Source organism: Nerophis lumbriciformis, linkage group LG04, assembly GCF_033978685.3.
Source record: "Nerophis lumbriciformis linkage group LG04, RoL_Nlum_v2.1, whole genome shotgun sequence".
Lineage (NCBI taxonomy): Eukaryota > Metazoa > Chordata > Actinopteri > Syngnathiformes > Syngnathidae > Nerophis > Nerophis lumbriciformis.
Genome location: NC_084551.2, coordinates 2,562,562 through 2,575,828, shown reverse-complemented (window position 1 = coordinate 2,575,828; position 13,267 = coordinate 2,562,562). Strand labels below are relative to the sequence as shown.

General features: G+C 42.2%; 1 protein-coding gene across 3 annotated transcripts in view; it reads left to right on the top strand.

The window, feature by feature from the left end:
* znf574 (zinc finger protein 574) overlaps window positions 1-13,267 on the top strand; it is an 81,084-nt gene that overhangs the window by 40,058 nt on the left and 27,759 nt on the right. For all 3 annotated transcript variants that reach the window (XM_061947358.1, XM_061947351.1, XM_061947343.1), the window contains 4 exons: window positions 3,722-4,802; window positions 6,317-6,531; window positions 6,616-6,795; window positions 8,775-8,869. In XM_061947358.1, coding sequence (XP_061803342.1) covers window positions 3,722-4,802; window positions 6,317-6,531; window positions 6,616-6,795; window positions 8,775-8,869 — 1,571 coding nt within the window. The remainder of the gene's footprint in view (window positions 1-3,721; window positions 4,803-6,316; window positions 6,532-6,615; window positions 6,796-8,774; window positions 8,870-13,267) is intronic.

Below are 13,267 nucleotides of genomic sequence, written 5' to 3'. Positions count from 1 at the left end.
AGTCCGTGTGCGGATGGAGAGATTGCGTCTTTTCATGAACCGGAAACCTGTCGCTTAGTAGGAGCCATTTTGTGGTCTTTACAGATGTAAACACACAAAGGAAATGAAACGTAATATCCGCGCGCTTCTTCTTCTTCTACCGGGGCGGGTGGTTGCTTACAGTAGAAGAAGAAGCGCTTCCTCTTCTATGGGGGCGGGTGCTTACCTTGGCGGTTGCTTGCGTAGAAGAAGAAGCACTTCCTCTTCTACGGGGAAAAAAGATGGCGGCTGTTTACCGTAGTTGCGAGACCGAAACTTTATGAAAATGAATCTTAATATTAATCCATATATAAAGCGCACCGGGTTATAAGCCGCACTGTCAGCTTTTGAGTAAATTTGTGGTTTTTAGGTGCGGCTAATAGTGCGGAAAATACGGTAATATTTTTCAAGTGCAAAATGATAGTAAATGCGTAAGCTATTCTTCTGGTAGTTTTATTTTGTTAGTGTAGTCACACATCATGTAACATTAGGGATGTAACGGTATTGTAAATACCGCAGTATTGCGGTATCAAAATCATCACAATAAAGACGTATGACGGTATCAAATGAAAACTTGGTCAGCGTAGTTTTTTCTGTCACTTTTTAATTGGCTGGTCTGGAAGTAAACTACATCTCCGTGTATGAGGGGTTGCAAAGGGGAGAAAAAGGATAGTTTTTTTTCGGACATCTCCTGAAGTTTTCATCAAAATGTATCCATACTTTTTGAGTTATGTTGCTAACAGACAGACACACAACCCCTGGTGAAAACATAACCTCTTTGGTCTGCAAACTGCAAGGCAAAGCGGCTGCCGCCCTCATCTGAAGCATTTCCAAGACGACACAGTCGGTCAAAAGTTGTGATTATTTTACCCCCTTTTTTTCTCAGTAATATTGAATCAACTCTTGGTTTAAATGGATTTGTTATCAATGTTGTAAGTAGGGAATGCGCCGGCCTTTAGCGCCAAAACCCCCCACAATTTTTGGGTTGCACTGCAGGAAACTCAAGCAATATGAGAAGCTACTTGATAAATATATTCGATGCCGCATTGAGACCAAACATCAATTTGTGAGGTATTTACATTATTAAACATGAAATTGTCAGTTAACTTTTCTGAGAATCAGCATTTTCCAAAGAGATAAAATATGTCCCCTACAAAGGACACTGTTTCCCTGAAGTTAAAAGTTGAAAAACACTAACATGATCATTATTGTTTTACATTTGATACAGTGCATTCGGGAAGTATTTATAGTGCTTCACTTTTTGCACATTTTTTTATGTTAAAGCCTAATTCCAAAATGGAATAAAATCATTTTTTGTCCTCAAAATTACACAGACAATATACCCCATAATGTCAATGACAATTTTTTGCAAATTTGATCAAAATAAAAAAAAATTTTTTTTTTATGTATATAATTATTCACAGCATTTGGTCAGTACTTAATTGATGCACATTTGGCAACAATTACGGCTTCAAGTCTTTATGAATACTGAACTATTTGGCGTGAATGCCATTTAATTTGCAAAATGTCGAATTTTGAGGACATCAATTAATTCAATCCATTTTTGAATAAGATTAGAACATAACAAATTGTGGAAAGAGTGAAGCGATGTGAATACTTTCCAAATGCACTGTCACTGGCACTGTCGGTTTAAAGAGACTTAACTGAAAATATATTTTATATATACTGTGTATATATATGCCACATCCACAAAATTTTAGAATAAAATATATTTTTCCATTTATCAGGACTATAAGCCGCAGGGTACCGTATTTTCCGCACTATTAGCCGCACCTAAAAACCACAAATTTACTCAAAAGCTGACAGTGCGGCTTATAACCCGGTGCGCTTTATATATGGATTAATATTAAGATTCATTTTCATAAAGTTTAGGTCTCGCAACTACGGTAAACAGCCGCCATCTTTTTTCCCCGTAGAAGAGGAAGCGCTTCTTCTTCTACGGCAAGCAACCGCCAAGGTAAGCACCCGCCCCCATAGAAGAGGAAGCGCTTCTTCTTCTACTGTAAGCAACCACCCGCCCCCGTAGAAGAAGAAGAAGCGCGCGGATATTACGTTTCATTTCCTTTGTGTGTTTACATCTGTAAAGACCACAAAATGGCTCCTACTAAGCGACAGGTTTCCGGTTCATGAAAAGACGCAATCTCTCCATCCGCACACGGACTACTATTTCACAGCAACTGCCTAAAGACTTTCAAGAAAAGCTGGCTACTTTCCGTGCATATTGTAAAAACAAGATAGCTGAAAAAAAATCCGGCCAGAGAACATTATCAACATGGACGAGGTTCCACTGACTTTTGATATTCCTGTGAACCGCACTGTGGATACAACGGGAGCACGTACGGTGAATATTCGCACCACAGGGAATGAGAAGTCATCCTTCACTGTGGTTCTAGCTTGCCATGCTAATGGCCAGAAACTTCCACCCATGGTGATATTCAAAAGGAAGACCTTGCCAAAAGAGACCTTTCCAGCCGGCGTCATCATAAAAGCTAACTCGAAGGGATGGATGGATGAAGAAAAGATGAGCGAGTGGTTAAGGGAAGTTTACGCGAAGAGGCCGGGTGGCTTTTTTCACGCAGCTCCGTCCATGTTGATATACGACTCCATGCGCGCCCACATCACGCTGGTTTTTAATATATTATTAAAGTTTGACTGACCTATCTGACTGTTTTTTTGACATTCCCTTTAGCGCAGTTAGATGCGGCTTATAACACGGGGCGGCTTATAGGTGGACAAAGTTTTGAAATATGCCGTTCATTGAAGGCGCGGCTTATAACCCAGGGCGGCTTATGGTGCGGAAAATACGGGTATATACGTTGTGAAATGATTTATTTACTCAGAATGATTTAGAAAATGTTTTTTTTACCTAAATTGTTTCTAAACGGCTGATCAAACAAAACACAAAAGTCATCATCATGGACCCACTTAACTCCACGGTGACATCTTAGTAATTTTTATGAAACTGAAACAATACAAAAAATAATGCCATTGTAAGTTAGTAATACTAACAAAGACACTCGTAAATGTGTTAGCATATTATCTAATGTTTATGACGCTAGCATAATTGCATTACTGTACGATAGCGTGTACAAATATGCATGAAAACACTTCTGCAGACATCACACATGAGACGGTTTAGTAGGTAAGAATTGTTTTACTTGAACTGCAAAACTTAGAAATGTTGCTCGGAGTGATAAATAAAGAATCCATAGGAGTAGAAACGCTATGAACGGCTGGTTCATAGCACAGTCTAAACAGCAGGGCAATGCAGCACATGCAGTGAGCGAACTCGTCCAAAAGATGGCACCATAGCCCAAACAGTAGTAATTACTGGGACGGCGTGGCGCAGTGGAGGAGTGGCCGTGCGCAACCCAAGGGTCCCTGGTTCAATCCCCACCTAGTACCAACCTCGTCATGTCCGTTGTGTCCTGAGCAAGACACTTCACCCTTGCTCCTGATGGGTGCTGGTTAGCGCCTTGCATGGCAGCTCCCTCCATCAGTGTGTGAATGTGTGTGTGAATGGGTAAATGTGGAAGTAGTGTCAAAGCGCTTTGAGTACCTTGAAGGTAGAAAAGCGCTATACAAGTACAACCCATTTATCATTTAATTAGAGAAATACTTTCTCAATCAAAAACTCTAATCAACTTTCCACCCTTCCCTACAACCCTTTATTGTTCTCTAGGCACAGCTGACACAGGAGTTCCCACAGATCCAAGTCCAAGTAGAACCGCAGCCTGAAGAGCCTGATAGTCAGTCGATCCAGGGGCTGGTGGTCACCGTGCAACCTGAGGTCAACGAAGAGCATGTGGAAGAGCAGCCCAGAATCCTCTACCAGTGCGGGGACTGCGAGGAGCTCTTTAAGAGTCTGGATCTGTGGCAGAGTCACCGTAAAGAAGGTGCCTGTCAAAAGGCCATCGCTGAAAGCCAGTCGCCTCCTGAGCCACAGTCTGAGCTCTCACCGAGTGACGTCAGCAACCACAAACCTGAAGAAGCAGAGGGAGTCGGAATAGAAGAGGAACAGCAGCAGGAAGTTGGAGAGAGTCCTCCCACTCAGAATTCTGACCCAATAACAACTGATGTGACACAGGAAGAGTCTCCCAGGAGGAGAGGGACAGTAAAAAAGCCCAAGCCTGATCCCGTGCTCCTGTGTGTGGACTGTGGCTCCTGCTTCGGCCTTGTGTCCGAACTCGTGACCCACCGAAAGACACATGGCTTCGAGGAGGCCCTTCACCACTGCACAGTGTGCGGGGAGAGCTTTCTCAATACCACCCTCTTCCTCTACCACCGCAAGCAACACCGGCAGAAAGGCGAAGGTAGCGTGACGGTGGCGATGACCAGGTTGGAACAACCCTTCGAGCCTAGCAGCGTGACAGACGAGCAGGACCAAAGTGGCGCTCTTTCCACCCTGTCCGCACAGCAAACCGAGTTGTTCCTGTGCATCGAGTGCGGGGCGAACTTCAAAGGCTCGACTGAGTTGGCCACACATCGCAAGGCGAAGCACAATCTGCTCAAGCCGCTCCACAGTTGTTCTTACTGTGAGCAGACCTTCATGAACACCACCCAATACCTGTACCATCGCAGGCAACACCGCGTCATGGAGTGTGGGCCCATAGATGATGTGGACATGAGTGAGGAAATAGCCACCTCTCAGGATGCGCCGCAGAGCTCAAGTCAACCACTCTCTGTGCCCGCCACTGCTAACCAGTCGGATGCACCACCGCCTGCTAAGAGAAGCAGGCCAATTTTCCGGATCGTGAGCAAAGGTACAGTGTTTCCACAGGTTGCTTGGAGGAAACAATTGCATACCTGCCAACTACTCCGGTTTTCCCGTAATTAGTACGGTTTTCATCAACCTATTCCAGGTTACGGTTGCAGTGATAACAAATACGGTTTTTCATTAATTAAACATTTTTTTTTTTTTTTTTAAGTTTTATTCACGAAATCGCGTAACAACAATGACAATCGACACTGCTTCCCGTAACTTCCTATCGAGCCATTCCGAATGCCATGCGCGAGGCTATTTATAGCACCGCTGCCAAGCACGAGGCCATTGTTTCCAAACGAGCGAACGATCATGGAATCAGCCGGAGAAAAATCGCATACGAGTCTTAAACCGAAAAGAAAACTGCAGTCATTCCGTGAAGAATATTCAAAAGCCTATCCGGGAATAATTATCCGTTCCAAAAAGGGTGAAAACTACGCGAATTGCACCTTGTGCAGACAAGATTTTTCGATCGGACACGGAGGAATTAGCGATGTAAAAGACCACGTTGGGACAAAAAAAAACACAAGTCTAATGCCGTTGCTAGCGATACAAGTGGAAAACTTTCAACGTTTTTCGGATTTTAGCCACAAAAAGGTAATGACACCAATGTTATCTATTGGAATTGTTTAGTACTGTTATACTGTTAAAAGTGTTTGTACTATTTATGCTTTCAAGTCCAAGTTGAAGAAATCTTGTTAAATGTTGACAGCATAACTACCAAAATACAGAAGTATGTCCTTAATATTTTTGCAGTGCTATTTCTGTTGAAAAGTTAAAATGATTACATTAGAGATGTGATGTGCCACTTTTCAAGTGTCTGATGGCTTAAATTAATTTTCATTAATTTTTCATATTTTGAATTCTTTTGAAAGGCTTACAAAAAAACTACATTTGAATTGTAATTCCATGCTATTGACAGGACTATTAATTTTAATGAAGTTAGCTTACCATGTTTACAGTATGATAATTGTGATAGAAATGTGAATTTTAGGCACAGAATATTTTTTACAATTGAACAAGGCAGTAGATTATACAAGCTTGGACAGAAAGTTAATAATGACACCAATTTTTTTTTTTATGGAATTGTTTAGTACTGTTTTACCATTTGTTTACTGTAAAAAGTGTTTATACTTTCAATTAACAAATGGAAGTCTTGTGAAAGGTTGACAGGATAACTGGCATTAACTGTCAAAATAATTTCAAACTATTGAAGTTAGCTTACAGAATAAACATGTCAATCAACCCATATGATTTTTGCTGTAATATTTTTGTTTTGAAAAGTCACTGTGACTGATAGAAAAGTGATGATTTTAGCAACATTTTAACCTGTCTGAATGCTAATAATCATTTTGCGTCGGGGGGCGAAGGAACCCCCCACCAGGACTTTGTCCTGGACCTACCGGGGCCTGCGGCCCCTGGACCCTGGCTACTAGGTTTTTCTGATTTCAAAAGTTGGCAGGTATGCAATTGTATGAACACGTTGCAGGAATTTCAATGTTTTTCTGTCTTCAGGAAACAAGGACTCAGGCTCAAAGGAGGAGACAGAGAGTGTAACATTAACAGCCCCAGACACCGCAAACCTCCCTCCACCAGCAAAGTTGTTGCAGGACTGGTCCCGCACAGCTCTGCCCCATGTGTGCCCATACTGTGGCAAGACCTTCACCCGACGTGTCTTCCTGCGCACACACGTCTACAGTCACACGGGAGAAAAGCTCTTCACTTGCAAGGTGTCAATTGGAGTCCGGCTCCCACAATTTAATCCTCGCCGCCTCAAACAATAGTGACGTTGCGTCTTTCTCGTTGTTGTGCAGGTGTGCTCAAAGTCCTTGAGCAACTCGCAGAGCCTGCTGCGTCACACCATGAACCACTTTGGAAACAAGCCCTTCTGCTGCGACGTGTGCGGCAAAAACTTTGCTCAGGCGGCAACCCTGAAGAGGCACCAACTCATTCACACGTCGGAGCAGCCTCGCCGCAAGCGCGGACGCAAACCGGTACCATTCATAAACGACCTCATGTACAGTACAGACACTAAATATTACTATAAAGGTCTTGTTGTTTATTTCAAATTACGCCTAAGGGGTGTCCTATTTTTCCACATAACTTGTATGTACTGTATGTCTGTAAGCTACTCTTGAACCCCCTGCACACAAAAACTTGGTGCACCACTTCTGTGTTTTTTCAGAAAAAATATTTTTAAACCCCCAAATTTTACCCCACATGTTGGATTGGCTGGTAAGTTCTTACAAAGATCAATACGCTGTACTAAACATACACGACATTTTAGAGCAGTGGTCACTAGAGATGCGCGGATAGGCAATTATTTCATCCGCAACCGACCGCATCAGAAAGTCGTCAACCATCCGCCATCCACCCGATGTAACATTTGATCAGAACCGCACCCGCCCGTTGTTATATATCTAATATAGACGATGCAAGGCATTAGTGAGGTTATAAAGCTTTTGCCTGTTAAAGAAAGGAGACTGATCCAATGCAGCACAGACATTCGCGTGCCACGCTGTCACGACCCAGGCGCACACCAGTGCGCAATCATATGGGAGCCGCGCTGAGCGCACCTCCAAGCGCGTCTCGCTGCCGGCGACGGCCGGGTATGGGCGCCATCCATTTTCAGGGCTAGTTGATTCGGCAGGTGGGTTGTTACACACTCCTTAGCGGGTTCCAACTTCCATGGCCACCGTCCTGTCTATATCAACCAGGGTGAGCCCCACCCCTTTCGTGAGCGCACTGCGCGCGGAGTGACCCCTGTTACGAGCCCCCGGCAACAGGGGTGGCGGGCAGGTAAGCTGCGCGGGCGGAGCGCGCTGAGTGACCCCTGTTACGAGCCCCCGGCCACGGGGGTGGCGGGCAGGTAAGCTGCTTACCTGCTGCGCGTGACGCCGGCCGCGGCGAAGGCGGACGAGGCGGGGTGTCGGTGCGGTGGGCGCGGTGGTGACCCTGGACGTGCGTCGGGCCCTTCTCGCGGATCGCCTCAGCTACGGCTCCCGGTGGGCCCCTCTCGGGGGAAGGGGCCTCGGTCCCGGACCCCGGCGAGGCGTCCCTTCTCCGCTCCGTAAAAGTGTCCATCCTTTTTTTTTTTTTTTTCTTCTGTTGTGGCATATGCAGCAGGTGCCTGCTCGTTTTTCGTATGTGGGTAACAACATTTAACTATGTATATATATTTCCCAATTGGTTTAACTGCCACCCGCCTGAATCTATTTAAAATCTATTTTTTTTTTAATTTCCACCGCCCGACCCGACCCGCGGATAAAATCTAATTTTTTTTAATTTCATCCGCCCGATCCGTGGATACTGCGGTTGTGCCCGCAAACCGCGCATCTCTAGTGGTCACCAACCTTTTTTGAGCCCAAGATCCCTGGCCTTGGCCGTGCACCAAGGCAACTTCTATTGGTGAAGTCCCAAAGATCGACAGCCTGGCGACCCTTGTTCTCGAGTGTTAAGTTGAATAGCCACACTATTTGGTACATACTTTAAGGGGACTGACTGACAAGCACATGGTCTGAAAAATCCCAGCATGTCTTCCAAAGCATTTTGACTAAAACCCATAGGTGGCGCCACAAATTTGCAGACTATACGTCTTATCGTTAACCATTTAGCATTTGCAGACCAGCTTGGACATTGCTTTTAACCTTGTTTACTTTATCCAATTAGGTGCAAAAGGTCATCTTTTTAATGCAATCAAATGGAATATTAATTTTGTCTACGCAAATGTTCATTTAAGTGTGCAATTTAGCAAGAGGTTGTAAAAGCTTGAGAATTAATATTGGCAGTCTTGGAACCCCGCAGTTAATATTTTTTAAATTAACTCAAGCGATTCAGTAAAGTAGCAGTAACTCTTGATAGATAAGTGGCTCTTGTATTAAAGGATGAGTAATGGGTGTTTAATAAGTGTTTTTAGACATTGCTGTCTTATTTATTTATTTGTACTTACTTTTGACTGTGTCCTTGCTTGCAGATGTGTGACATGGACACCGACGGAGGAGATGCTCCCTTCTCCTGCCCCCTTTGCCCTTCACACTTCAACACAGAGGATCAGCTCAATCATCACAAGTAACAAGAACTTCTCCCCACAATTATCATCTTAAGCTTTTATTGGCATTTAAAACAGCTTTTTTGGCTGCACTCTTTTCAGCCTTTTAGGCCTATAGTCTGTAGTTAAAACATTCAGCCTTAGTAACCCAGTTAAACACCATCTGATTTACTCTTCCTTGCACAGCACGGGCTGGGATTTAGATAAACGTCCTCTTGCTAGCCAGGAGCTGTAGCAGCTGAGCCGTGTAGCAGGACCTTTAAGCTTTCCAAACACGGCGTGCCCTCCATATCTTTGTGTCCTTGAGTTTCAGACATATGATTGACAGACAGAGGCCAAGTAAATGAAGACAACCTGGTACAGGACCGTGAGAACAATGTACACCGTGTCCGTCTGTTTTTTTATTTATTCTTCTGTTAATTACTTGTGTCAATGGAATGTTTCGGTCACCTCTGTAGCCCATATTTAAAGTGTGTAAACATGTTAAATCCCCCGTATTATGTAAAATTGACCTTTAAATAGTGTCCCCACAATACTATATGTCCCTAAAGCAGGTTTACCAAATGTGATGATTTTTCTTCTTCACTTGTTTGCTCTACTATTGATTACAGAGGCGGTGCTATTGACCGCCTCTGACCAGCCCCTAGCTAAATGAGCCATCCCTGTGTGCAGTACATGCCCACTACACTAAATACGAAAACTTTGTAAAAAATAAATAGATAAAATAAAAGGCATTTCTGCACATACTGAAATAAAGCCTACTGTCAGTCAGCCACAGACGTAGGAGCTTTAAGTTTAATCGTTTAGTTTTTCTTCTTCGAATGGGCTATGAGTGTAATAATAGCACTGGAGCTCACATATTGTAGCTATGCTAGTTTTGCTAATGTTTGTGTGCGCCTGTCAAACTCCGTAATATTACATTGTTGTATGTAATATATGGCATCTGTTACATTGGACAAGTGCAGAGTTACACTGTACCGTATATGAAAAAAATTGATTAAGTGTAAACCGTGCTTTTGGCACCGCACACTGTCTGAGATAGGCGTGGACAAACACTGCTCATTACGATTAAACTACAGACACACAAAACAGCGTGTTCCCATTTGGGCCTACTAAAAGCACTTTCAAAATTTCAGCATAAAGTCAAAAGTTTTACACTAGAAATTAAAAATTATGGCTCCGTAAATTATCGTAATCATTATGCACCCCAATTGGCTGCTTAAAAAGGTAGGTTCGACCATGAGTTCTTCACCTTTTTGACATATGGGGCCCAATCTTTTCAGTACAGAGGAGGCCGGGGCCCAATCAAATAATAAAGAATTATATACAATAAAATTGATAATTTTACTAATGATTTGATTTGTATTCAATAACTATATGTGATTTACGTACAGTTTAACAAGCCTACACCTTGTCAAATGAAGGGATTCATTAATAAAATATTTCTAATTCTAATAACATATATATACAGGTAAAAGCCAGTAAATTAGAATATTTTGAAAAACTTGATTTATTTCAGTAATTGCATTCAAAAGGTGTAACTTGTACATTATATTTATTCATTGCACACAGACTGATGCATTCAACTGTTTATTTCATTTAATTTTGATAATTTGAAGTGGCAACAAATGAAAATCCAAAATTCCGTGTGTCACAAAATTAGAATATTACTTAAGGCTAATACAAAAAAGGGATTTTTAGAAATGTTGGCCAACTGAAAAGTATGAAAATGAAAAATATGAGCATGTACAATACTCAATACTTGGTTGGAGCTCCTTTTGCCTCAATTACTGCGTTAATGCGGCGTGGCATGGAGTCGATGAGTTTCTGGCACTGCTCAGGTGTTATGAGAGCCCAGGTTGCTCTGATAGTGGCCTTCAACTCTTCTGCGTTTTTGGGTCTGGCATTCTGCATCTTCCTTTTCACAATACCCCACAGATTTTCTATGGGGCTAAGGTCAGGGGAGTTGGCGGGCCAATTTAGAACAGAAATACCATGGTCCGTAAACCAGGCACGGGTAGATTTTGCGCTGTGTGCAGGCGCCAAGTCCTGTTAGAACTTGAAATCTCCATCTCCATAGAGCAGGTCAGCAGCAGGAAGCATGAAGTGCTCTAAAACTTGCTGGTAGACGGCTGCGTTGACCCTGGATCTCAGGAAACAGATTGGACCGACACCAGCAGATGACATGGCACCCCAAACCATCACCCAACCATGCAAATTTTGCATTTCCTTTGGAAATCGAGGTCCCAGAGTCTGGAGGAAGACAGGAGAGGCACAGGATCCACGTTGCCTGAAGTCTAGTGTAAAGTTTCCACCATCAGTGATGGTTTGGGGTGCCATGTCATCTGCTGGTGTCGGTCCACTCTGTTTCCTGAGATCCAGGGTCAACGCAGCCGTCTACCAGCAAGTTTTAGTCCTGCTGCTGACCTGCTCTATGGAGATGGAGATTTCAAGTTCCAACAGGACTTGGCGCCTGCACACAGCGCAAAATCTACCCGTGCCTGGTTTACGGACTATGGTATTTCTGTTCTAAATTGGCCCGCCAACTCCCCTGACCTTAGCCCCATAGAAAATCTGTGGGGTATTGTGAAAAGGAAGATGCAGAATGCCAGACCCAAAAACGCAGAAGAGTTGAAGGCCACTATCAGAGCAACCTGGGCTCTCATAACACCTGAGCAGTGCCAGAAACTCATCGACTCCATGCCACGCCGCATTAACGCAGTAATTGAGGCAAAAGGAGCTCCAACCAAGTATTGAGTATTGTACATGCTCATATTTTTCATTTTCATACTTTTCAGTTGGCCAACATTTCTAAAAATCCCTTTTTTGTATTAGCCTTAAGTAATATTCTAATTTTGTGACACACGGAATTTTGGATTTTCATTTGTTGCCACTTCAAATCATCAAAATTAAATGAAATAAACATTTGAATGCATCAGTCTGTGTGCAATGAATAAATATAATGTACAAGTTACACCTTTTGAATGCAATTACTGAAATAAATCAAGTTTTTCAAAATATTCTAATTTACTGGCTTTTACCTGTGTGTGTGTGTGTGTATGTATATATATATATATATATATATATATATATATATATATATATATATATATATATATATATATATATATATATATATATATATATATACACACACACAGTACAGGCCAAAGGTGTGGCACACCTTCTCATTTCAATGTGTTTTCTTTATTTTCATGACTATTTACATTGTAAATTGTCACTGAAGGCATCAAAACTATGACACCTGTGAGGTGAAAACCAATTCAGGTGACTACCTCTTGAAGCTCATCGAGAGAATGCCAAGAGTGCAAAGCAGTAATCAGAGCAAAGGGGGGCTATTTTGAAGAAACTAGAATATAAAACATGTTTTCAGTTATTGCACCTTTTCTTTGTTAGGTACATAACTCCACATGTGTTCATTCATAGCTTTGACGCCTTCAGTGACAATCTACAATGTAAATAGTCATGAAATAAAGAAAACGCATTGAATGAGAATGCCGAACAGGCTAATAATTCATGGAACTAATCAAGCTTAGGAAAGAAAAAGGCTCAAGTCAGGATGAATCAAACAAGAGTAAATACAAATCAAATTTACTGCAACAAAATGGACTAAGGACTAAATGTTAATTTAAAAAGGCCTTAGTGGCCACATGCGTGGACAGCACCTTTTAGCTCTTATTTCCAAAATTGTGTACACTACTGAATTGGGGTTTTATGGCCGCTTATGTAGACACTTATACTGCCATCTAGTGGTGTCAGAAGAGTATTACATACAATGGAATTTGGGGAAAAAAAAGGGTAAAAATACGAATTAGCATGTCCCTAAACATGAAGTACACGTTTGTTACTTATGGACTAAGTACATCATATCAAAAGATGATTTTTAATTTTTATTCTAATTAGGGTCCAATAAGCCCAAATAGCAAAGAGAAATAAAAAAAAGCATGTAAACAAACAGCTTGGGCCTTAAAAGATTTTAAAAGACTAAGCTAAAAACTGAAAAGAAAACTATGGGGTGATAAAATTGAACCAATTTGAAATGATAACAAATCAAATAATAGTTTTTTCTTTAAAAAAAAAAAAACCTCTTGAGATCGTCTCACGGTCCACAGGTTTAAAACTAATTTTTTGGGGCCATAGCGTCAAGGTTATTAATCACTGGGTAAGATGCCACCAGAAAGTTCCCCTCTCCGACTTGAGACTACACTTGCCAGTACCTGTCACCTCTTGGCACTCGTGGTTGACCAGTGACCCAGCGGATTGTTGTTTATGGGCTCATCTCTTTAAGAAAATCGCTCATTGTGTGTGTGTGTGTGTGTGTGTGTGTGTGTGTGTGTGTGTGTGTGTGTGTGTGTCGTAATGTTGCTGTAGGCATGTTGTCCCTCTGCTCATTGCAG